This window comes from Salvelinus alpinus, chromosome 28, assembly GCF_045679555.1.
Source record: "Salvelinus alpinus chromosome 28, SLU_Salpinus.1, whole genome shotgun sequence".
Taxonomy (NCBI): domain Eukaryota; kingdom Metazoa; phylum Chordata; class Actinopteri; order Salmoniformes; family Salmonidae; genus Salvelinus; species Salvelinus alpinus.
This window is the reverse complement of record NC_092113.1, coordinates 17953884-17980026: the sequence shown is the minus strand read 5'-3', so window position 1 is coordinate 17980026 and position 26143 is coordinate 17953884. Positions and strand designations below refer to the sequence as shown.

The window sequence follows — 26143 nt, the reverse complement described above, 5'->3', positions numbered from 1 at the left end:
CTGAATTTATGTAGATATTCTAAACTAAGTGTTTTGATCACTTTCAAATGTAGGAACAGGTCAATGTAGAATAAACACCCTTTACATAATAACATAGACGCAGTGTTCTGCTAATATAACAATGTGCACCTTTCATCTTTCATTGTCATTCCCAGCCGATACAAATACTGTGCCTATCTGCATTTTGTCTGGTGGTAATGGGGCCACCTTGGGAAACATGTCAGAGTGGTCACACCTTCTGATTCAATAATAAAAAAATACAATAAAAGTTGTGTCTAGTAACATGTTATTGCAGAGTGCCAGATCTCTCTCCAAATACATCAGTATCAAGCCCATCTGTCAGTCTGGACTTCTTCACATCATCTTGCAAGTTTCATACATGTTTCTGTAAACATATACACACATACGTCACTGTTCTATTACCAATGACCGGCAGGATAGGTAACATCTGACACACAAAAAGGTACTATGTTGAAGTTTGAACAGGTCAGATAAAACGTACCTAATTATGGTCTCCCCATCAAATGATAGGCTGCTGTCTGGCAAAATCATCTCCAGTCCATCTGTAGAAATAGGCAGAGTTGAGGCATTCGTGTCACATGGAATGAAAAGGATGTTGCTATTACTGGACATGTGTGCTGTACTGTATTATTAGTAAACACCTCATTGTGGGTGTGTTAAGTGCTAGATCTCTCTACATCTCATGTGTCTGTGAACACATACACATACACACAGTCACTGTTCTATTACCAATGGCAGTTAAGAATAGGTGATATCTGACACACAAACACATACTTTGTGTAAGTTTGAACAAGTCAGACTAAACCTACCGAATTCTGTTCTCCCCATCAATGACCTTTGGTGAGTAGGCAAGAGGTAAGGCTTGAGGTGAGGTCTTTGCAAGAGCCCCATTGATGGGCATAGCAACGTAATTCAGCTCCTGGCTCCGTATCAAATAAACTGGTCGGTCTCTCTCTCTCTCTCTCTCTCTCTCTCTCTCTCGCTCGCTCGCTCGCTCGCTCGCTCGCACGCACGCACGCACGCACGCACGCACGCACGCACGCACGCACGCACACACACACACACACACACACACACACACACACACACACACACACACACACACAGCTCTGATTACATTATCAATGGTTGTTATGATTAGCCTGGTGGAACCAACCTGATCTCTGCTTCACCTTTCTATTTCACTTCAGATATCATAAAATGTGATGTGAAATACAATGGTGAACACAGCAATCAGGCTGTTTCCACCAGGCTAGGTCATGCCCTGGATATTATATGCATCTAAGAAGTGGAAGGAAAAAAAAGGAATCATGTCAGTTTACATAAATTATGTTTCACAATTGGGTTATCAAATGTATCAAAGTAATGAAGTGGATTACCTTCTGTATTTGTACAAATTATGAGCCTGTGAAAGCTGTTGCTTCTGACAGTGGAAGGTTGCTGGCTGGATACTTGCCAACATGCCTACCATATGCCTAACACAGCAAAGGCATTACATTTATATTTTAGTCACTCTTATCCAGAGCGACTTGCAATTAGTGCATTTATCTTAAGATAGCTAGGTAAGACAACAACACATCACAATCGTATCAACTGCATTTTCTCTCAACAAAGTATTTATCAGCAAAGTCGGTGCTCGTGGCAAAAGATAAGTGTTTTTTTAGAGACCAGAGGTGGATGAATGGAGTGCGCTGGTTGGAATGTAGGGTTTGAGCATAGCCTGAAGGTAAGGAGGTGTAGTTCCCTTTGCTGCTCCGTAGGCAAACACCAGGGTCTTGAAAATGATACAAACTTCGACTGGAAGCCAGTGGAGTGTGCAGAGGAGCGGGCTGACATGGGAGAACTTAGGAAGGTTAATCATCAGCCCGGGCTGTAGCATTCTGGATAAGTTGCAGGGGTTTGATGGCACAAGCGGAGAGCCCAGCCAACAGAGAGTTGCAGTCGTCTAGATGGGAGATGACAAGTGCCTGGATTATGACCTGCTCCGCTTCCTGTGTGAGTAAAGGTTGTACTCTACGGATGTTGTAGAGCATAAACCTGCAGGCACGAGTTACTGCTTTGATGTTTGCAGAGAATGACACTGTGTTGTCCAGGATCACGCCAAAGTTCTTTGCACACTGGGAGGGGGGCACTGTGGAGTGGTCAACTGTGATGGAGAGGTCTTGGAACAGGCACTTTCCCAGGAGGAAGAACAGCTCCGTCTTGTCGAAGTTGAGCTTGAGGTGGTAGGCCGACATCCAAGCTGAGATGTTTGTCAGGCACGTAGATATGCGTGTAGACACTTGGTTGTCAGAAGGGGGGAAAGAGAAGAATAGCTGAGTGTCATCCGCATAGCAATGATAGGAGAGACTATGTGAAGATATGACAGAGCCGAGTGACTTGGTGTAAAGAGAAAAGAGGAGAGGGCCTAGAACCAAGGCCTGGGGGACACCAGTAGTGAGATGCAGACACAGATCCTCTCCACGCCACCTGGTAGGAGCGACCTGCCAGATAGGATGCAATCCAGGAGTGTGCAGATCCTGAGATGCCCAACCCTGAGAGGGTGAAGAGGAGGATCTGATGGTTCATGGTGTGGAAGGCAGTGGATAGATCTAAGAGGATGAGAATAGAGGAGAGCAAGTCAGCTTTGGCAGAGCAGAGCCTCTGTGACACAGGGTTGGTCAGAGATAGCGCGCTCAAGTACTTTAGAAAAGAAAGAATCAAATCAAATATTATTTGTCACATGCACCGAATACAACAGATGTAGACCTTACCGTGAAATGCTTACTTACAAGCTCTTAACCAACAATGCAGTTCAAGAATCGAGTTAAGAAAATATTTCCTAAATAAACTAAAGTTAAAAAAAATCTAACCAATCAAATAGTAACACAATAAATATACATAACTATAACATATATATATACTGAGGGTACCGGTACTGAGTCAATGTGCAGGGTTACAGGTTAGTCAAGGTAATTTGTAAAGTGACTATGTATAGATAATAAACAGTGAGTAGCAGCAACATAAAAACAAAGGGGGGGAGGGGGGAGGTTGGTCAATGTAATATTCCGGGTGGCCATTTGATTAGTTTAGTTGTTCAGCAGTCTTATGGCTTGGAGGTAGAAGCTGATACGGAGCCTTTTGGTCCTAGATTTGCTGTGCGTTAGCAGAGAGAACAGTCTCTGACTTGGGTGACTGGAGTCTTTGACAATTTTCTGGGCTTTTCTCTGACACCACCTAGTATATAGGTCCTGGATGTCAGGAAGCTTGGCCCCAGTGATGTACTGGGCCGTACACATTACCTTCTGTAGAGCCTTACGGTCAGATGCCTAGCAGTTGCCACACCAGGCGGTGATGCAACCGGTCAGGATGCTCTCGATGGTGCAGCTGTGGAACTCTTTGAGGATCTGGGGAACCATGCCAAATCTTTTCAGTCTCCAGAGATGGAAAAGGTGTTGTCGTGCCCTCTTCACAACTGTCTTGGTGTGTTTGGAACATGATAGTTGTTGGTGATGTGGAAACCAAGGAACTTGAAACTCTCGACCCGCTCCACTTCAGTCCCGTCGATGTTAATGGGGGCCTGTTCGGACCTCCTTTTCCTATAGTCCACGATCAGCTCCTTTGTCTTGCTCACATTGAGAGAGAGGTTGTTGTCCTAGCACCACACGGCCAGGTCTCTGACCTCCTCCCTATAGGCCGTCTCATCATTGTCGTGATCAGGCCTACCACTGTTGTGTCGTCAGCAAACTTAATGATGTTCACCCACACAGTCGTAGGGTGCATGTCTGCATTATGCATGTCTGCATAATGCTGATTAGGGCCCCCTTGCTGGTCTTCTCTATGCTTCATGTTCGGCTGCAAACTGTACATCTCTCGAACAACTGCAGCAGGCAATCTTATGAGGTGGTGGGCAGAGGGTATGCGAGCATACTCCACCCACACGAGTTGCTGGCTCCAGGTGGTGGGGTTGGCGGAGACGAGGCAACAATGAGCCGGCTCCAGGTCCTGATTGGCTCGCTCCGACTGGCGGTTAGTTTGGGGTGAAAACCAGAGGACAGTCTGGCAGATGACCCAATGAGGGTGCAGAACGCCTTCCAGAACCGGGACGAGAACGATCGACCGGAGGTCCATGGATCCGGAATACGTGCTGCACCATGAGCTGAGCCGTCTCCTTGGCTGAGGGTAACTTGGGGAGGGGAATAAAATGGGCAGCTTTAGAAAGCCTATCCACCACCGTCAGGATCTTGGTGTTGCCATCTGACGGAGGAAGACCAGTAACAAAGTCCAGGGATATATGGGACTAGGGGTGGTGAGGAACAGGGAGTGGTTGAAGAAGGCCAGCCGGAGCTTTCCGCTGAGTCTTATTTTGTGCACACACAGTGCAGGCAGTGACGAATGTGGAGACATCAGGAACCATGGAATGCCACCAAAAGCGTTGTCGGATGAAAGCCAGGGTCCAACGGGAGCCTGGATGGCAGGTCAGTCTCAAGGAAGGTGCCCATTCCAGGACCGGGGAATGGGCAGAGTCTGGGACAAACATCCAGCTGGGAACGCTGCACCTTACGGACCAGGTCACTCTATACCCCAGACGTGTGCAGACTCTAGACATTTTTTGTAATTATCCGTGATTAGAAAAAAAGTACTTTTTCGGGTGCCTGCATACATTTTTCTAATGTCAGTCAGTCAGTCAATCATGTGCGAGGTTCTATACTAGGCTTGGGCGGTATCCAGATCGTCATACCTTCATCCTGACCTTACCGGGATATTCAGTAATATCAGCATTGAACACAAGGGGCATTGTTTTCAAACCCCACTGATACTATGTAATCCGAAGGTTAGCAATGCTAACAAGTAGATGTACAATCCTATAGAGAATGTTAACTAAATGCTAATGAGCGCACCGCAAACATTTTGTACAGTTTCTGACTTAAACTATATAAGTATATAAGTATCTTAAAAATACTACTCACAGTTTGCTGCACGCACAAAACAAATATTAGCCATCAAGGTTCTTGATCCAGGAGGGGATTCTCTGCTGTTACCGAGTGAATGCTTGATTTTGGAAGAAGATGACCACTTAGCTAGATAGCTAACTAGATACTAAATTAGCAAACCAAATGCACGACTGCAGAGCATTTAGCACATTTTAGACAGTTAACTTAATAGTTATAAGATATCTAGCTGGCATTATCTATGCAGAGTCACTTCACCCCTACCTACATGTACAAATTACCTCAACTAACCTGTACCCTCGCACACTGACTCGGTACCGGTACCCCCTGTATACAGCCTCGTCATTGTTATGTTATTGTATTACTTTGTATTATTTTTTACTTTTGTTTAATTGGTAAATATTCTCTTAACTCTTCTTGAACTGCATTGTTGGTTAAGGGCTTGTAAGTAAGCATTTCATGGTAAGGTTTACACTTGTTGTATTCGGCGCATGTGACAAATAAAGTTTGATTTGATTTGGCAAACATTCAGTGACGAGTGTAACGGATGTGAAATGGCTAGCTAGTTAGCGGTGGTGCGCGCTAATAGCCTTTCAATCGGTGACGTCACTTTCTCTGAGACCTTGAAGTAGTAGTTCCCCTTGCTCTGCAAGGGCTGCGGCCTTTGTGGAGCGATGGGTAACAATGTTTCGTCGGTGTCAGTTGTTGATGTGTGCAGAGGGTCCCTGGTTTGAGCCCGGGTATGGGCGAGGGGACGGACGTAAAGTTAAACTGTTACATTGATGCTGTTGACCTGGATCACTGGTTGCTGTGGAAAAGGAGGAGGTTGAAAGGGGGGTGAGTGTAACGGATGTGAAATGGCTAGCTAGTTAGCGGTGGTGCGCGCTAATAGCCTTTCAATCGGTGACGTCACTTTCTCTGAGACTTTGAAGTAGTAGTTCCCCTTGCTCTGCAAGGGCTGCGGCCTTTGTGGAGCGATGGGTAACGATGGTTCGTTGATGTGTGCAGAGGGTCCCTGGTTCGCGCCCGGGTATGGGCGAGGGGACGGACGTAAAGTTACACGAGGGACTACCATAAGCTTCATAATAATATGACAGGTGAAATGAAGAACACAATATTCTTTATCTCCTAACATATTGCACAAGTTGACTGCAGGTATTTACTTAAAAAGTAACTACAAATATTACATTTTATAAAAAGAACTTAAAGTAAATAGTTTCAACGGTATTGACGGTATTAAAAACCATCCTGTGACTTTTTCTAACTACCCTGGTATACAGTATATATGGTATACTGCCAAACGCCTATTCTATACTGATCAAAATATAAACGCAACATGTAAAGCATTGGTTCCATGTTTCATGAGCTGAAATGAAAGATCCCATGATTTTTTCAAAGCTTATTTCTCTCAAATTATGTTCACAAATCTGTTTACATAACCTGCTAGTGAGCATTTCTCCTTTTCCCAGATAATCCATCCATCTGACAGGTGTGGCATATCAAGAAGCTGATTAAACAGCATGATCAGGTGCAACTTGTGCTGGGGACAATAAAAGAACACTATAACATGTGAAGTATTGTCACACAACCCAATGCTACAAATGTCTCAAGTTTTGAGGGAGCGTGCAATTGGCATGCTGACTGCAGGAATGTCCACCAGAGCTGTTTCCAGATAATTGAATGTTAATTTCTCTACCATAAGTAGCCTCCAACGTCGTTTTAGAGAATTTTTTCAGTACGTCCAACCGGCCCCACAACCGCAGACCTTGTGTAACCACGCCAACCCAAGACGTCCACATCCGGGTTCTTCACTTGCGGGATCGTCTCAGACCAGCCACCCGGACAGCTGATGAATGTGTGGGTTTGCTCAACTGAAGAATTTCTGCAAAAACTGCCAGAAACCGTCTCAGGGAAGCTCATCTGTGTGCTCCTCGTCCTCACCAGGGTCTTGACCTGATTGCAGTTTGGCGTTGTAAATGACTTCAGTGGGTAAATGCTCACCTTCGATGGTCACTGGCATGCTGGAGAAGTGTGCTCTTCACAGATTAATCCCGGTTTCAACTGTACCGGGCCAATTGCAGACAACGTGTGTGGCGTTGTGTGGGTGAGCGGTTTGCTGATGTCAACGTTGTGAACAGAGTGCCCCATGGTGGCGGTGGGGTTATGTTATGGGCAGCCTTAAGCTATGGCCAACGAACACAATTGCATTTTATCAATGGCAATTTGAATGCACAGTGATACTGTGACGAGATCCTGAGGCTCATTGTCATGCCATTCATCCACCGCCATCAACTCTTGTTTCAGCATTATAATGCATTGCCCCATGTAGCAAGGATCTGTACACAATTCCTGGAAGCTGAAAATCTCCCCGTTCTTCCATGGCCTGCATACTACCCAGACATGTCACCAATTGAGCATGTTCGGAATACTCGGCATCAACGTGTACAACAGCACGTTCTAGTTCCCGCCAATATCCCGCAACTCCAGCAACATTCCATAGAAAACAATTAACAGCCTGATCAACTCTATTCAAAGGAGATCTGTCACTCTGTATGAGGCAAATGGCGGTCGCAACAGACACTGACTGGTTTCTGATCCACGCCCCAACCTTTTTTTAAGGTATTTGTGACCAACAGATGCATATCTGTATTCCCAGTCATGTGGAATCCATAGATTAGGGCCTAATGAATATATTTGAATTGACAGATTTACTTATGTGAACTGTAACTCAATACAATCTTTGAAATTGTTACATGTTGCATTTATTTTTGTTCAGTGTACATGCTCTAACTAACTAAACTGGCTAGTTTGCTGTAAAGTCTGTAAAGAGAAGGGTGGGCTGGACGTTGATCCTGCTGCTCTGTTTGGATAGAGTGAAGCTAATTTTCACCATCCACTCGCTTCATCATTTCCCCCAATCAATTTTCCTCGCATGTTTTCGTTCTGATCATTTAGATTGCTGCTGCCTGCTACTATGATAAATCACAGGGTCAGGACTTTTGCCATCAAGCTATCAATGTGCATAGCTTGGTGACAGCAAACTTGGCTGCTCGCTGCAAGTTGAGGACACTGTTGCATTCAAAACAACTAGGAACTAGGAACTTGGAAATATCCGACTTTAGTGCGTACAAGACAACTGGGAACTCTCAGAATTCCAAGTCCGGAACTCAGGCCTCTTTCTAGAGCTCCGACTTTCCGACCTGAAGATCACCGACGAGATGATTTGACCATGTTCCATTTGTTTTGAAAGCACCAACAAACACACATACAGACCAGTGGCGGTCGGAGCCGTTTAAGATGAGGGAGGACAATTATTTTTTTATGAGCGTGGCTTTATTTCTATTACAGATTATTGGATGACTGTCATTCATATTCCATTCACCCAGCTCAATGTAACATCGATAGGTTTAGACTACTACATGATACTCAAATTTTCCCTGGACCCATCATGAGGTTGCTACAACCTAGCCTATGAATGCAAGTTTAAAATCCAGCTGCACAGGTCGAGAGAATTTTGAGGAATCGAGGTGACAGACAGTAACACATTCAATACCGCATTGCACACTATTGCCTGCATCTAGCTGATCTAGGGTGTAATCATTAGTCCAAAAGTTGCAAATGAGAATGTCTATTGTACAAATTCAGGTATGCTTATCCCCATTTCATTCCGTTTGCTTCCGTTTAAGAAACGTTTTTCAACAGAATCGGAAGAATGAATACACTCCTGATCAAACGTAAACACAGTTCACTTTCATAGAACCCATTTTGGGGCGGCAGGTAGTCTAGTGGTTAGAGCGTTGGACTAGTAACCGAAGGGTTGCTGGATCAAATCCCCAAGCTGACAAGGTAAAAATCTGTCGTTCTACCCCCTAAGCTAGGCAGTTAATCCACTGTTCCCTGGTAGGCTGTCATTGTAAATAAGAATTTGTTCTTAACTGACTTGCCTAGTTAAATAAAATATATTTTATAAAATAGCATGATCACTTTGCTCGTTGTGTATATATAATTCCTTGTCGCAACTACCTACGCGCTCTCCTCATCTCATCTTTTCCCTACGCTTGTGGACTTCTGTGCACAACACATCAGCTGTCTGTAACAAGGCGAAAAAGCCTCATCAAAGGATGCTGGCCTTCTAGGCAGAGTTGCAAAGAAAGAGCCATATCTCAGACTGGCCAATAAAAAGAAAAGACTTAGATGGGCAAAAGAACACAGACACTGGACAGAGGAACTCTGCCTACAAGGCCAGCATCCCAGAGTCGCCTCTTCACTGTTGACGTTGAGACTGGTGTTTTGCGGGTACTATTTAATGAAGCTGCCAGTTGAGGACTTGTGAGGCGTCTGTTTCTCAAACTAGACAATCTAATGTACTTGTCTTCTTGCTCAGTTGTGCACCGGGGCCTCCCACTCCTCTTTCTATTCTGGTTAGAGCCAGTTCGTGCTGAGTAGTACACAACGGTTGTACGAGATCTTCAGTTTCTTGGCAATTGCAAAAGGGTTTTCTAATGATCAATTAGCCTTTTAAAATTATAAACTTGGATGAGCAAACACAATGTGCCATTGGAACACAGGAGTGATGGTTGCTGATAATGGGCCTCTGTACGCCTATGTAGATATTCCATAAAAAATCTGCCGTTTCCAGCTACAATAGTCATTTTCAACATTAACAATGTCTACACTGTATTTCTGATCAATTCGATGTTATTTTAATGGACAAAAAATTTGCAATTTGAAAGAAAATAAGGACATTTCTAAGTGACCCCAAACTTTTGAACGGTAGTGTATATAAGGAAATCAGTCAATTGAAATAAATACATTTGGCAGTAATATATGGATTCCACATGACTGGGAATACAGATATTCATCTGCTGGTCACAGATACCTCAAAAAAATAAGGTTGGGGTGTGGATCTGAAAGCCAGTCAGTATCTGGTGTGACCACCATTTGCCTCATGCAGCGTGACACATCTCCTTCGCATAGAGTTGATCAGGCTGTTGATTGTGGCCTGTTAAATGTTGTCCCACTCCTCTTCAATGGCTGTGAGAAGTGGGTGGATATTGTTGGGAACTGGAACATGCTGTTTACACGTTGATCCAGAGCATCCCAAACATTCTCAATGGGTGACATGTCAGGTGAGTATGCAGGCCATGGAAGAACTGGAAGATTTTCAGCTTCCAGGAATTGTGTACAGATCCTTGCGACATGGGTCTGTGCATTATCATGCTGAAACACGAGGTGATGAATGGCACGACAATGGGCCTCAGGATTTCGTCACGGTATCTCTGTGCATTGAATTTGCTATTGATAAAATGCAATTGTGTCGTTGTCCGTACCTTATGTCTTCCCATACAATAACCCCCACTGCCACCATGGGTCACTCTGTTCACAACGTTGACATCAGCAAACCGCTCGCCCACACGACGCGATACATGCTGTCTGCCATCTGCCCCATTCAGTTGAAACCGGGATTCGTCTGTGAAGAGCACACTTCTCCAGTGTGCCAGTGGCCATCGAATGTGAGCATTTGCTCACTGAAGTCAGTTATGACGGCGGACTACAGTTGGTTCAAGACACTGATGAGGATGACAAGCAAGCAAATGAGCTTCCCTGAGACGGTTTCTGACAGTTTGTGCAGAAATTCTTCGGTTGTGCAAACCCACACATTCATCAGCTGTCAGGGTGGCTAGTCTCAGACAATCCCGCAAGTGAAGCAGCCGGATGTGGAGGTTCTGGGCTGGCGTGGTTACACATGGTCTGCGGTTGTGAGGCCGCTTGGACGTACTGCCAAATTCTCTAAAACGATGTTGGAGGCAGCTTATGGTAGAGAAATGAACATTAAACTCTCTGGCAACAGGTCTGGTGGACATTCCTGCAGTCAGCATGCCAATTGCACGCTCCCTCAAAACGTGAGACATCTGTGGCATTGTGTTGTGTTACAAAACTGCACATTTTAGAGTGGCCTTTTATTGTCCCCAGCACAAGGTGCACATGTGTAATTATCATGCTGTTTAATCAGCTTCTTGATATGCCACACCTGTCAGATGGATGGATTATCTTGGCAGAGGAAAAATGCTCACTAACAGGGATGTAAACAAATTTGTGCACAACATTTGAGAGAAATAAGCTTTTTATGCGTATGGGATATTTCTGGGATATTTATTTCAGCTCATGAAACATGGGGCAATGTCGCGTTTAGATTTTTGTTCAGTATATATGCTCTACTTGCAAAGGAATGATTAAACTCTTTTAGCCGTCTCTTTGATGTTGTTTCATTTTTTAAGAGGAGTCGTGACTAAAGCTATTACTTTGTTATTTTTTAAATACAGGAAAACATGGAGTCACGTTTCAATTTGAATTACACAGTTAGGTTGGAGCACTTTGCATCCCTTTCCTTCAGATCAAAAGAAAAAACCAATAGAAATGCCTTGGTTGCAGGCACCAGCTTTGATGTTCATCCAGTGCATGCTCTTTTAATCTCAGGGGCATAAGGTGTGGAGTGGACATCTTCTCCACTGACATCAAATTGCTTTGTGCAGTAATGTCTGTCCTAGAGACATTGATTGAAATCAATCCCTGGGAGGTTTTGAGAACAAACAGAACATTGAAATCAATCCTTGGGAGGTTTTGGGAACAAAATTTTTTCACAAAAAGTGTTTTGTATACACTGGGAAAGTAAAGTCAATTTATGCTTTCCGTATCCATTTTTTTCAGTTTTTACTGGAAGTCAAGATATATAATAAACTTAATGAAAACACAGTCATTTAAGATATAGCCTATACATTTATAATCAATTTCGTATTTGTGGATTAATGTATGTATCCGTACAATGCCGTTTAAGAAGGTTTTTGATTGGGTTTTTATTCACCTACATTCTCAGGGTAATTTATATTCTCATGTCTAATTGCCTCAGTCTTTGGTGGTGGATACATGTAAATTCACCCATGTCTACTATCCTCCCTTATACACGAGCCGGGTTCCACGAGGGGGGGGCTTAGCCCTCTCGGTTGGAACTTGTGCCATTTGAATTTTAGTTTTATGTCCCTACGTAAAAATAGCAAAAAAGTTCAAATGATTGAGTGACAGGTTGGTGCGAAATCTGTATCTCCGCTGCACTGTATCAGCTCAATGGACATAGCGCGCAGTGGAGTGTGTGTGTGTAAGGGGCTATAGACTGCCACTGGGCGGTTAGGTTTGACTCCTATGGGTTTCCATTAAAAGCACTGCTCATCTGTGGTAGGTTACATGAATAACAAGATACGCCTCCGCCTGTAATATTTGCTCTTGATTTATGAGGACGGGGTCAAGTTTACAGTTAAAGCTGCTTCTCACAACTCTGTTTCACGCCCCACCAATACAGAGTTGATTTAGCTTCCAACTAGCTGTAAAAGGCGTAAATGTTATTAGCCTATTTAGCTCTAACTAGCTGATTTGCCACGATAGACATCAACCGTAGCCGCCGCCAAGCCCAGCAGCGATGATGTTGCCGATCTCCAACCAGCTCCGTTTGAAGAGCCCACCCCCACTTCCACAAGTGCCGTCAGGATAATGGCTCCAGAGCGCCCTCCACCTCCTCCTGTTCCCGAGGATTTTAGAACAGATAAGCCAACCCAGGTTACCTTAGAATCCTACCCTAGCCGCAGGTTTTCTGTCCAAAAACGTTGATTTAATAGCAACTGGTTCATAGGAAGAAAGTGGCTGAAATACTCGGTTACAGCAGATGCGGCATTTTTGTTCCCATGTCGAAAGTTATAAAATCAAATGTTATTGGTTATATACACATGGTTAGCAGATGTTATTGCGAATGTAGCGAAATGCTTGTGCTTTTAGTTCAAACAGTGCAGCAATATCTAACAAGTAATATCTAACAATTCCACAACAAATACCTAATACACACACATCTAAGTAAAGGAATGAAATATGGATGAGAAATGTCAGAGCGGTTTTGGCTAAAATGTAATAGATTGAATAGAATACATACATATGAGATGAGTAATGCAAGATATGTAAACATTATGAAAGTGTCATTATTAAAGTGACTAGTGTTCCATTTATTAAAGTGGCCAATGATTTCAAGTCTGTGCTAGTGGGTCCAAAGCTAGCGCAGACTAGGCCTTCACCCAAGGCGGCTATTCTAGCTGGAAGCATGCTATTGATATTACCAACAGCCTATGTGAATGCAGGCGAATACAACTTGTTTTAATTTCCACAGTGCAGTGCATTTAAAATGCTTAATGCCTGCCTAGCAAATCCTTTGGTTCTAAGTTAATTACCCTATCTATCTTGTATCTTATATTCATTGAAAAATAGTCCTTGCTTTGCTGTGTAGGGTGCTGTCCATTGTGCTGATACAGTGCAGCTGAGATGGGTTACAGATTTTGCACCAACCTGTTACTTCTAAGGCACTCAATGGTCTCAGAGTCTCAGCATTGAACTTGATGTTTATTGTGGTTTGGCCGGGGTAGGCCGTCATTGTAAATAAGAATTTGTTCTTAACTGATTTGCCTAGTTAAATAAAATAAATAAGCACAATTAAATATAATTCCAATGTAAGAACCTCCCAAAATTGTGCCCCCTCACCGATTTCAACTGCTCCCTTGGTCACTATATCCTGGTGCCGGGTTTGCTTATACAGGGAGTCACATGAGACCCAGGTCTCTTTTACAAGTGAGCCCTGCAAACAACATACTGTACATAATACAATATGCATATTTAAAGAAAGAAACTATCAAACAATACAAGTGCAGTCCTCTATGAGCAGGTGGCCTAATTAACACCTTTGAAGCCACTATAGGGGACCAAACCTTCCAGATTAAGTGTACCCTGGAGTTATTGAACATGATACTGTGCCCCACAGACATGGAAATCTTAGAAAAAGTGGGTTCCAAAAGGGTTCTTCGGCTGTTCCCATATGATAACCCTTTTTGGTTCCAGGTCGAACCCTTTTTGGTTCCAGGTAGAACCCTGTTGGGTTCCTTGGAGAACCCTCTGAGGGTTCTTCCTGGAACAAAAACGGGTTCTTCAACGGGTTCTCCTACGGGGACAGCTGAAGAACCCTTTCAGATTCTAGATAACACCTTTTTTTTTATATAAATGTATCACAGTATCATTAGGTTGTTTAGTTATGTTTCTCACCTATCACCATATCATGAAATTGGTGAAATACCAAGGGGTATGTTACAGTGAAATAAATGAAAGGGTATAATTGCACAACAAGAAAATGAAAGTCCTCAACTGACGCTTTGAGCGATGCATTACCAGACCATATAATTCCTTCTCAGGAGATCCATCAATTCGCTGTTACATAATGATGCTCCAGGGCTGTAGACTAAAGTCAATATTTGGTTGTACTGTACACAGTAATGATTTGATTATTGTATACCTGCTCTAGCCCTTGGTATTGAGCTAAATGAGCAGTCATCATAGGCATAGCCTATATGCCTGAATGGCCATGAGAGCCTGCAGGTTTCCGGTGCTTGGTAATTGTAGTGTGATAGATAGATCATCAAGCTCCAATGGATAATGCAGGCCCTGTGCGATGAGAATCGAACAGCAGGTTGGAAGGCACACAGGCAAGATTTTATTATCTCCAATTGAAGATCCACCCGGTCTCTGGCTATACATTTATTGTGCTCAAGCGTACCAGGTATGACGAGTTTATTCCTAGCTTCCCTGCTAGCACATATGGTTCCTTGGAACTTGTGGGAACGTGTGTTTTTGGTTTCAGTTTGTTGTGGGAACATAGCACTCAAGTTTCTTGAACGGTCAAATTGAATGTTTTTTAAACATTCTGAGAACAAAAGATAACATTCTGGACTGTTCTGGCAAATTTGTTTATAGGTTGCAGGTACTGTGAACATTTCACTTGAGATCCTTGAATGTTTACCTGAAAAGTTTCAGTAATGCTTTGAGAAGGGAAATTATAGGTTATTTAAAGGTAATTAAATAACATTCTGAGAATGTGGTGTTGAACGCTGAGCTGTAGTCTATGAACAGTATTCTCAAGTTATTTCCCCTATTGTCCAGGTGGGAGAGGGCAGTGTGAAGTGCAATTTAAATTGCATCATCTATGGATCTGTTGGGGCGGTATGCGAATTGAAGTGGGTCTAGGGTGTCTGGGATGATGCTGTTGATGTGTGTCATGAACAGCCTTTCAAAGTACTTCATAATTACAGAGTGCTTCAGGACGATAGTCATTTAGGCAGGTTACCTTGGAGCTCTTGGGGACAGGGACAATGGTGGTCTGCTTGAAATATGTTGGGATGACAGACTGCGACAAGGAGAGATTGAAAATGTTTGTGAAGACACTTGCCAGCTGGTTTGTGCATGCTTTCAGAACGCGCCCTTGTATTCCATCTGGTTCGGCTGCCTTGTGATTGTTAACCTGTTTAAAGGTTTTGCTCACATCGGCCATGGAGAGAGAGATTACACAGTCATACAGAAAAACAGGGGCTTTCAACCAAGGCACAGTGTTATATTCCTCGAAGCGAGTATAAAAGGCATTTAGCTCGTCTGGGAGTTTTGCATCGCTGGGCAACTCATGGCTGGGTTTCCTTTTGTAATCCGTTATCATCTGCAAGCCCTGCCACATATGACAAGCGTCGGAGCCTGTATTGTCCTTTTGCATGTTTGAAGTCTCGTCAGAGGTCATAGCAGGCTTTCTTGTATGTGTCCATGTTCATGTCCTGTTCTTTGTAAGTAGTAGCTCTAGCGTTTAGGCCAGCACAGATGTTGCCTGTAATTCATGGTTTTTGGTTTGGATACGTTTTTATAGTCACTGTGGGGACGACATCGTTTAGGCACTTATTGATGAAGCCCGTGACTGTTGTGGTAAACTCCTCAATGCTATCGGCTGAATCCCGTAAATATCCCAGTCTGTACAAGCAAAACAGTCTTGTAGCTTCGCGTCTGCTTCATCTGACCACTTCCATTTTAAAAGCATCACTGGTACTTCCTGTTTGAGGTTTTGTTCGTAAACAGGAAGCAGGAGAATGGAGTCATGGTCAGATTTGATGAAGAGAGGATGAGGAAGGGCCTTTATATGCCTTTCTGTGGGTAGAATGGCAGCAGCTAATAGGGATCCTTAATTAATACAAATACAAAAGTATACTCCCACCAGAAATGCTGCATCTGGGTGGGCGGTTTCTTGTTTGTTTATGGTCCCACACAGTTTGAGTGCGAGAGTGGTGTTGGCTTGTAGACAGCTGTGATTATTACGGATGAGAACTCTCTTCGTAGATAAAAGTGTCTGTAGCTAGTGAGAGAGAGAGACAGCTAGCTAGCTATAAAAAAAATAACTTTCACTTACTTAGCTAGCAAAGGCAGCTAGCTAGTTTATCCTACTCATTTACTCATTTATTGCCCCTGGGGCCCGCCGGTGTAACTGCTTACTGACTGTACACTGTACCTCATAAACGCATTAGTATTATTAGCTACGTTGACTATGATGTTACTTTAGCTAATTTGGTGACAACGATGTAGGTTGTGTGTAGCGGTTATGAAATGAAGGGTTGTTTTGGAACGCTTTTTTCATCTGGTCACAGACAGCTGATGTGTTGTGCAATGAAGTCCACAAGCGAAGGGAAAAGGTGAGAGGAGGATAGCGCATAGATGCGAGAAGGAATACAACGAGCTGTTTGAAAGTGAAAGTTTGGATGTAATCAGGGTTGTATTCTTTCCACCGATTCTGTTGAAAAAACAGAAGCAAACGGAACGAAATGGGGATAAACATACCTGAATTTGTCCAATAGAAACTCTCGTTTGCAACTGTTGGATGATTACACCCTAGATCGGCTAGATGCAGGCAAGAATGTGCAAGGCAGTAGTGAATGTCCTTGTGTCACTGTCTGTCACCTCAAATATTTTTCTCGACCTGTGTGCGTGCACCTACGTTGTAAACTTTCATTCATAGGCTAGGTTGTAGCAACCTCATGATGGGTAAAGGGAAATTTGAGTATCATGTAGTAGTCTAAACCTATCGATGTTACATTGAGCTGGGTGAATGGAATATGAATGACAGTCATCCAATATGCTGTAATAGAAATAAGGCCATGCTCATACATTTTTTAAATCATCCTCCCTCATCTTAAACGTCACCGACCGCCACTTGTCTAAACTCTCATGAGGGAGGAGTTTGTATAAGACAGGACGTGATATTTCTGTCTGTGAAGGCCACTCACATCAGAATGTTTGCACATCATATTAGCAGCACTACTGCACCTTTTGCATAATAAAATAAAGCAGTATGTGGGTGATCGTGACTTTTACTCATCACAAATACATTTTTTTTTAAATGTGGAAAACCAACACATTCCTCAAACAAAGCAGGATAATTGTATTCCGAATTAAATACTGAGGAACCTAGCGTTAGCTTTTGGGCATACATGGTTAGATTCTTGAATTATTGTCCTATCCTTACTTACTCGCTTTATGACCTGCAATAATTCACTGAACCATCAGTCCCTACATGTGACCATGAATAAATAAGGATAAATGCAACAAGGGAACTGATCGATTTAAAAAAAAATGAGAAATCTGACGTTCAAACCTTTTAACAGCAAGACTTTTAACAGACATCTTACAATCATACAGTAGGTCCTGTATTTTAATCTACAAAATCTGCAGACATTTAGCTAGATGTGCATGTATATCACTGCCTTAATTTTTTGTGGTGTATTGATGTCAATCGTATATTATGTTATATTCTACCTGTTCAAAGACATTTACCTTTTTCACAACCAAAGAAGACAGTCACCTGAAGTCCTTTAGCATATTATTGAATTCATTTGTTTGTGTTTTGTTGACCATGTTAAGTATTTTAATTGTAATATGTGGGTAATTCTATTGAATATAATGCAACCTTGTCCCCAGAATAATTACTACCGTATATAACAGTGAATAGTTTCACAGAGAGCGTTCCGGCTGATGGACGAGACTAGATTTGATGTCCCCTTTGCAAATTATGAATGCATGATAGGGTTAGAAAACGAATGTAACCAAGGCTTCACATTTTGAAGAAAACAAACACATTTTACAAACATATCTATTCTTGGCCAAAATATTTTAAAAAATCATTAAAGAAAAGGTTTATCTCTAAACTCTATCTTAACTGTAGGTCAATTGTAGATCCTGTAAATATCACTTACAAATTGTTAAAATATTAGTTGACAAATAAAAAATATATTTGTTGATGATATTTGATCAATACTAGTGTTCTTTAGGATATGTTTTGCAGATAAAGAGCTAACAAATTAAGCTTGGCAGAAAGGGTAAGCTATGCTCAGCAAGTTGTGTTGTTGTTCTGGACAAACAAATTGGAATTTATGTGTATCTTTGACAAGACCAGAAAATATAAAGAGATCTCAAACATACCTGTCCACACAAATATAATTAATTGGCACTGGCATTCATTGGCACAATCCTTCACCAAGAGATTAAGCCATATCGCTATCAATCTATTCACATCCAGTGAAACCATAAAGTTGATTTTAGGCTGAATATGATTCTACTTCATGAACCTTTCCTAAATCACAGAACCACAACATACAGTTTTGCCAACATAAAAGTCTGCTCCTGAAACCACAAATGGACCCAAATTTAACCTAACCCCTCTGAATCAGAGAGGTGCGGGGAGCTACCTTAATCGACATCCACATCTTCGGCGCCCGTGGAACAGTGGGTTAACTGCTTTGCTCCGGCAGAACGACAGATTTTTACCTTGTCAGACCGCTGTGAAATATGTTTTCCATAAGCAAAAATATTTTGTTTTCAGCTGTTTGAAGCTGGTGTACAAAACAGAAAGTTAAATATTCAAAAACTAATCTTAAGAACCGGAAACATAGAAATATCACACATAGAACATATCTACCGCTTCTTCGACTTGCTTTTAATGAGAATGACAGATCTATAACTCACGTTTCTATGGGAATTTGGTCAGTTGCCCAAAAAGTTACATATTGCAGCTTTAGTAAATTAATTCAGAGAGTTCTTCAATAGATTTATTAAATGTAATGTGAACAAAGAAAGAGACTTTTCACCATAAACATGCTTTATTGTTTTTGGATAATCTAAAATAAATAAATACATACATAAATAGAGAAATAAATCATCAATATTTAAAACAGACTGTCAGTGTCTCAAAGGTCATTGAGAGCGCTCTTCAAACTGGGTGGATGATATGTACAGCTCAGGTCTACCACAGTTCATGTTGGGTTTGGGTCAGATTGTGTTGTTTTGCGGGTCAACCGGAGCATAGCGGGGCTGACTGGATATCACTATTAGCAGGAGGTGAAGGTTTTCCAGAAGAAGTTTTTACAGGGGGCTTTGCGGTCGCGCTGCGGCAGCTGTGATAGCCTGTTGTAGGCGGCCCTCTCCTCCAGTCGAGACTCCAGGGGCTCCTCTAGATCCACAGGGGACACCCCTTCTCCGGGCAGCATGTTGGTGTCCGTCGCTCCGTCTAACAAGCCAGACACCAGCTTGAGAATCAGCTCTTTGCGCTCTTTACTCAATTCCTAATAGAAAGGCAGAAGAGGTGGCAAATCAGTGGTTGAGTATATGTAGAAATATGTAAATATGTCAATGTTAGCTACAAAGAAATGGTATATTTTGTTGACCTAGGTGACCTATTTCTTTATTAAACTGACAAACCAGGTTAGAAATATTTGTTTCACTCAAATAAAAAAGCCATAATTTAATTCGTTATGAGAATTTATAAATGAAATTTCAAACCCATTACTAAAAAGAAATATAAACCATTAAATGTCATTGTACTAATTGATTAAATATCAGTTATTGATAATTGATCACTACAAATGAATTTGTCAAATCAAACACAATTTTATAATGATTGATCAAACGTTTTATAATGATTATTTTTTTTAACCTTTTTTTATAATTTTTTTAATACATTTGAACACAAATTTATCTGACAACCATAAAAAGCATAATGAAAATAACAATTGATGATACAAGTAATAGTAAAACATGACAATAAAAATTGTATGAAACATAGTTAATAATATAAAATGAAATTCTCTACTCACTCTGTTAAGTAGTGGGCTCCTTTCTTCGACAGGAAGCACGGCGGCTGCTCTAACACTGTATAGAACCCCCATGAGAGACGCTAAAATGACCAGGAGCTGCATGCTGAGAGAGCGAGAGCAGGGGATGGACGACAGGCAGACACTAAATTAAGAGACAGACAGAGAGAGAGAGAGAGATCTGGAGGGAGCGCACAAAGTGGTGAGAGTTCAGTGGGAGAACAGAGAGTGGTCGAGAAGGTGCACTGGTAGCCTTGGATAGGTTACTGTCTGAACACTAAAGCGATGTTGATTCTTAAGCTCTACCTCCAAAGTCCCCCACTCCTTTATAGCCCTCTCTCCCTGTCTACCACTGACGCAGAAAGTGATGGGTGTATGACGGTGGGGTGGGGGGGTCAGAGGAAAACAAATGGAGTCATTGATCAGTTAACCCCTTGACTAATGGCGAGACGTTTTCACGTCATGTGTCTAAGAATAGTTCTGACATCAATATCAAAATAATACATTGACAGTAATTTTATGTGTATCAAGCCATCTGCAAAAAAGTGATCTCTGGCAGGTGTCATTTCCGGGGGTTTACCAGATCTACGCAGCACGGTACGTGAGGACTTCAGACATTAGACAACCAGCTTGAAAAAGGTTCCTCATCCTGATTCTAGTTTATTAATCCAAATAATATTGTATTTTTTCCTTCAAATGTTTCTATTTAAAAAGATACAATAAAACCAAGGCACAGAGTCAAGGGCATGTATTTTATTCAGGACACAAATAAACAAGTGCCTTTGACTCTGTGCCTTGGTTGTACCACTCATTCTATCCACAGATCTATTGTATATTTCTCTGCATACAATTCCTCTCCCTCTGATTTCAACTCCAAAACCTTGAGATTACAATCGAACTGTCTGACGCCTGGTATGCCTTACAGCACTGCGCTGACTACAAAGGGTTTGGCCATCTGTCTTGTTTTCAGATCACCACATGAGAACAAGCTGTGAGCCTGTGAGACACAATAAATGCATCTACTGTCAACGGCATGTCAGATTTGGGCACTTCATTCAACAAAACACAACCGCTTTAACTGGTGTCCCTTTAGCTAATGCACTTGTATCAAACCATACTCTTTAATCCAATTGTGCAATGGCTCCATGTATAATACACGAGAGAGTTTTCACCGGCTCCGATCACTTGACAGGTCGGTTACTCATGAGTAGGAGCCCGCCCTCCTCTGTTTTAATCTTGTGAATAAGGCACTCTAGTGAAATGTGTCTTAAACCAGACACTCTTGAATTTAAAGTCCAGATATCCAGTTTTCTTCATTTACCAGTTCGTAATTGTAGTTGTTACGAGTCTGTTTCCATGCTCACCCTAAGGATTCATATTCTTATGGAGTTTGTGTTTGGGCTGAGCACACGGATATGAACTAAGGTGGCTCTACTCTCAACTTCTATTCAGACAATATACTTTGTGATTATCAGTGTGGAAGAATATGGAGTCTGATGGCTTAGTTTAGGTAGAAAGCATTAATGTTTTTAAAAGGGCATTCTGGGATTGGTACATCCATTTTTGGACTTCTAACGTAATTATATATAGCCATTGATTCTTGAAGAACATACCTGTTTTATTCCATTGTTTGTAAACAATGTAGCTTATTTTTAACACACACTGCTTCAAAACATGGTTAAAACTATAATTTTTTATATCCTTGCATCCATACATTCTCCAGCCCCATCCCTCAGCTATTTACCAAAACAAGTGGTGGGGTGACAGCTATGTTATTTTTCAAATCCTGATTGCCCCTTCAATGCATTGATTGAATTTACATTTTATATTGTTGCCTATAGGCCTAGGCTAAATCAATCTGCCCAGACATACACTACCCTTCAAAATGTTGGGGTCACTTAGAAGTGTCCTTATTTTTGAAAGAAAGGCCAATTTTTTTTTTGTCCATTAAAATAACAAAACATTTATCAGAAATACAGTGTAGACATTGCTAATGTTGTAAATTATTATTGTAGCTGGAGATAACAGATTTATTTATTTTTTTTTTTATTTTTTTTTAATGTAATTTTTTTTATCCCATTTTCTCCCCAATTCTTTCGTGGTATCCAATCGCTAGTAATTACTATCTTATCTCATCGCTACAACTCCCGTACGGGCTCGGGAGAGACGAAGGTCGAAAGCCATGCGTCCTCCGAAGCACAACCCAACCAAGCCGCACTGCTTCTTAACACAGCGCGCCTCCAACCCGGAAGCCAGCCGCACCAATGTGTCGGAGGAAACACCGTGTACCTGGCCCCCTTGGTTAGCGCTCACTGCGCCCGGCCCGCCACAGGAGTCGCTGGGCGCGCGATGAGACAAGGATATCCCTACCGGCCAAACCCTCCCTAACCCGGACGACGCTATGCCAATTGTGCGTCGCCCCACGGACCTCCCGGTCGCGGCCGGCTGCGACAGAGCCTGGGCGCGAACCCAGAGACTCTGGTGGCGCAGCTAGCACTGCGAGAGATAACAGATTTTTTATGGAATATCTACGTAGGCGTACAGAGGCACATTATCAGCAACCATCACTCCTGTGTGCCAATGCACGTTGTGTTAGCTAATCCAAGTTTATCATTTTTAAAAGACAAATTGATCATTAGAAAACCCTTTTGCAGTTATGTTAGCACAGCTGAATACTGTTGTGATGATTTAAAGAAGCAATAAATCTTTAGACTAGTTGAGTATCTGGAGCGTCAGCATTTGTGGGTTCGATTACAGGCTCAAAATGGCCAGAAACAAATAACTTTCTTCTGAAACTCGTCAGTCTATTCTTGTTCTGAGAAATTAAGGCTATTCCATGCGAGAAATTGCAAGATCTCATACAACGCTGTGTACTACTCCCTTCACAGAACAGCACAAACTGGCTCTAACCAGAATAGAAAGAGGAGTGGGAGGCCCTGGTGCACAATTGAGCAAGAGGACAAGTACATTAGAGTGTCTAGTTTGAGAAACAGAGGCCTCACAAGTCCTCAACTGGCAGCTTCATTAAATAGTACCTGCAAAACACCAGTCTCAACGTCAACAGTGAAGAGGCGACTCTGGGATGCTGACCTTCTAGGCAGAGTTGCAAAGAGAAAAGCCATATCTCAGACTGGCCAATAAATAGAAAAGATCTTTGGGCAAAAGAACAGACACTGGACAGAGGAAGAAAAAAGTGTTATGGACAGACAAATCTAAGTTTGAGGTGTTCAGATCACAAAGTAGAACATTCGTGAGATGCCGAAAAAATGAAAGGATGCTGGAGGAGTGCTTGACGCCATCTGTCAAGCATGGTGGAGGCAATGTGATGGTCTGGGGGTGCTTTGGTGTTGGTAAAGTGGGAGATTTGTACAGTGTAAAAAGGATCTTGAAGAAGGAAGGCTGTCACTCCATTTTGCAATGCCATGCCATACCCTGTAGACGGTGCTTAATTGGAGCAAATTTCCTACTACAACAGGACAACGATCCAAAGCATAGCTCCAAACTATGCAATAACTATTTAGAGAAGAAGCAGTCAGCTGGTATTCTGTCTATAATGGAGTGGCCAGCACAGTCACCGGATCTCAACCCTATTGAGCTGTTGTGGGAGCAGCTTGACCGTATGGTACGTAAGAAGTGCCCATCAAGCCAATCCAACTTGTGGAAGGTGCTCCAGGAAACATGGGGTGAAATCTCTTCAGATTACCTCAACAAATTGACAACTAGAATGCCAAATTGCTGTAATTGCTGCAAATGGAGGATTCTTTGACGAAAGCAAAGTTTGAAGGACACAATTATTATTTCAATTAAAAATCATTATTTATAGCCTTGTCAACGTCTTGACTATATTTCCTATTAATTTTGCAACTCATTTCATGTGTGTTTTCATGGAAAACAAGGACATTTCTAAGTGACCCCCAAACTTTTGAACGGTAGTGTAGGTCTCATCGATGTACTGTATTTCTTTTTTTTTTTTTTTTTTTTTTTTTTTAATAAATTTTATCCCCTTTTCTCCCCAATTTTCGTGGTATCCAATCGCTAGTAATTACTATCTTGTCTCATCGCTACAACTCCCGTACGGGCTCGGGAGAGACGAAGGTCGAAAGTCATGCGTCCTCCGAAGCACAACCCAACCAAGCCGCACTGCTTCTTAACACAGCGCGCCTCCAACCCGGAAGCCAGCCGCACCAATGTGTCGGAGGAAACACCGTGCACCCGCCCCCCTCGGTTAGCGCGCACTGCGCCCGGCCCGCCACAGGAGTCGCTGGAGCGCGATGAGACAAGGATATCCCTACCGGCCAAACCCTCCCTAGCCCGGACGACGCTAAGCCAATTGTGCGTCGCCCCACGGACCTCCCGGTCGCGGCCGGCTGCGACATAGCCTGGGCGGATGTACTGTATTTCTGATTGGACTCGGGCAGTTATAGCCATGACGACATTTATGATATTATTATCACAGTTAATTGTATCACCTGTCTTGTGTGTATTTGGAGAGGAAAGGCCAGTGGTTCAGTTTATCAAAGTGATACTGCAATTTTCTGCACCAACAACATCCTTGGGTGAATTTAAATCTAAATTTAACATGTTATTTTTTTTAAAATTCAAATGATTCTGTTTGTAGTGTTTGCAGTATTGACCTCACCATTGTGTGATGTGGAACCACATAGGGCACCCACACATCAGCCTCTTTGATATTCGTGCACACAGGTCCAAATGGATTCCCCATGAGGCCAAACAGTTTTTTTTTACACTTCATGGCTGAAAAAATCCAAAGATTAATGTGTTGAAATGAGAGTGCCCTGAGGAAGATTGGTGATTCGGTGTGTTTGAAGGATTTACGGCAACAGACCTCTCTATCGGATATACACAGCCCTCCCTGAGAGAAACTTCAAATATAGGAACTGTCAGCATAACACCCTGCAAAGTTCCTGACGAAGTATGTCTAATGGGCATGTTTTCCTTCATTTTCCTCTCATCAACTGCATATCACTTGGCCTGGAGCTTCACTTTGACAGACCTCTCTGGAACTTAGACACACACACACACACAGAGTAAAAGTTCACAACAACACTAAAAATATTGTTGGCAAGCTTAGTGAGGTCGGTCCCATTTCAAACAAAGTACAACTTATAAATGCTTTATATATCATAAATAAAGGTATCATAAACACTACATAAATGCTTCACAAATAATCTATAAGCGTGTATTTAATTAATATTGTAGTATTTCTATTAATGGTATATAAACCTACACAGTGCGTTGTCACATTCGGCAATTCAACCTACAGTGGAATTGTTAAGTCACCCTTTACATACCATTTATAGAGTGTGACATATGCTTATAGATGATTTGTGAAGCATTAATGTAGTGCATATGAAGTCTTTGTTTGCTATATGAAGCTTTTATAATTTCTACTTTTAAAGTAGGAATATAAAGTCATCTTTATATGACTGGGGTTGTTTTGATTCTTAATTATCCACCTTTTTAATAAAAAAATGTCCATGTCCAAATTCATGTCAGACTGAGGACTGAATATATCATATGTACACTGTACCATGAAGGATACTCCTATTCTTACCCATCATCACAAAGCTGCACTGCAATCATAAATAAAGGGAGACATGAAGCTGAACATTGTACAGACAGAGGGCTTCATGTGTTATACATTGTGCCATGAGGGATATTATATTCAATACCCATCTTCATCACAAAGCTGCACTGCAAGAGGTTACTGACCATGATATCAATTGATCATAAGTACAGCACGGCGAGAAAATGTAGCCAGAAATTATATACTGTCACTATATCAGAGTTAAAAGCCACAGAGACCAGCAGTGGCGAAACGTCATTCAGGGAAAGTGGGGCGCAGCCCCACCATTATCCAACAGATGGTTCTGTTTTGCATGTAATTCTGGCATTAATTTGTGTCACAAAATTATATAATATCAGTTAGCAAACAATGTAAAGAAAATAATTGCTTCAGAATGCAGCTGTTTCAGCCTCTGAGTGCTTTCTGTGGTGGAAGGGCAGCCAGAGAAAGCACAGAGTGTAGGCGTCGTTGATCTTATCTGTTTGAAAGTGATTGGCTCAGGTCAATGTCACTCACAACACCACAGCACTGGGAGAGCCCACTTAGGACCAGCAGCTTCTGCCCCCTTGGGT

The 26143-nt window shown here is 42.2% G+C and overlaps 1 protein-coding gene across 1 annotated transcript; it reads right to left on the bottom strand.

Moving 5' to 3' along the window:
• Positions 1–18975: 18975 nt before the first annotated feature.
• sst7 (somatostatin family member 7) lies at positions 18976–20327 on the bottom strand. Its single transcript, XM_071371928.1, has 2 exons — positions 19988–20327; positions 18976–19456 (listed from the first exon to the last, which is right to left on the bottom strand). The coding sequence occupies exons 1-2, from the start codon at positions 20087–20089 to the stop codon at positions 19223–19225; spliced, it is 336 nt and encodes a 111-aa protein (XP_071228029.1). The 5' UTR covers positions 20090–20327; the 3' UTR covers positions 18976–19222.
• Positions 20328–26143: the final 5816 nt, after the last annotated feature.

Bases quoted from the DNA above. Each gene is read 5' to 3' on its own strand.
- sst7 (XM_071371928.1), bottom strand. From the start codon at position 20,089: ATGCAGCTCCTGGTCATTTTAGCGTCTCTCATGGGGGTTCTATACAGT. The intron at 19,457-19,987 runs GTGAGTAGAGAA...CCTTTCTATTAG, and splicing joins GGAGCCCACTACTTAACAGA to GAATTGAGTAAAGAGCGCAA.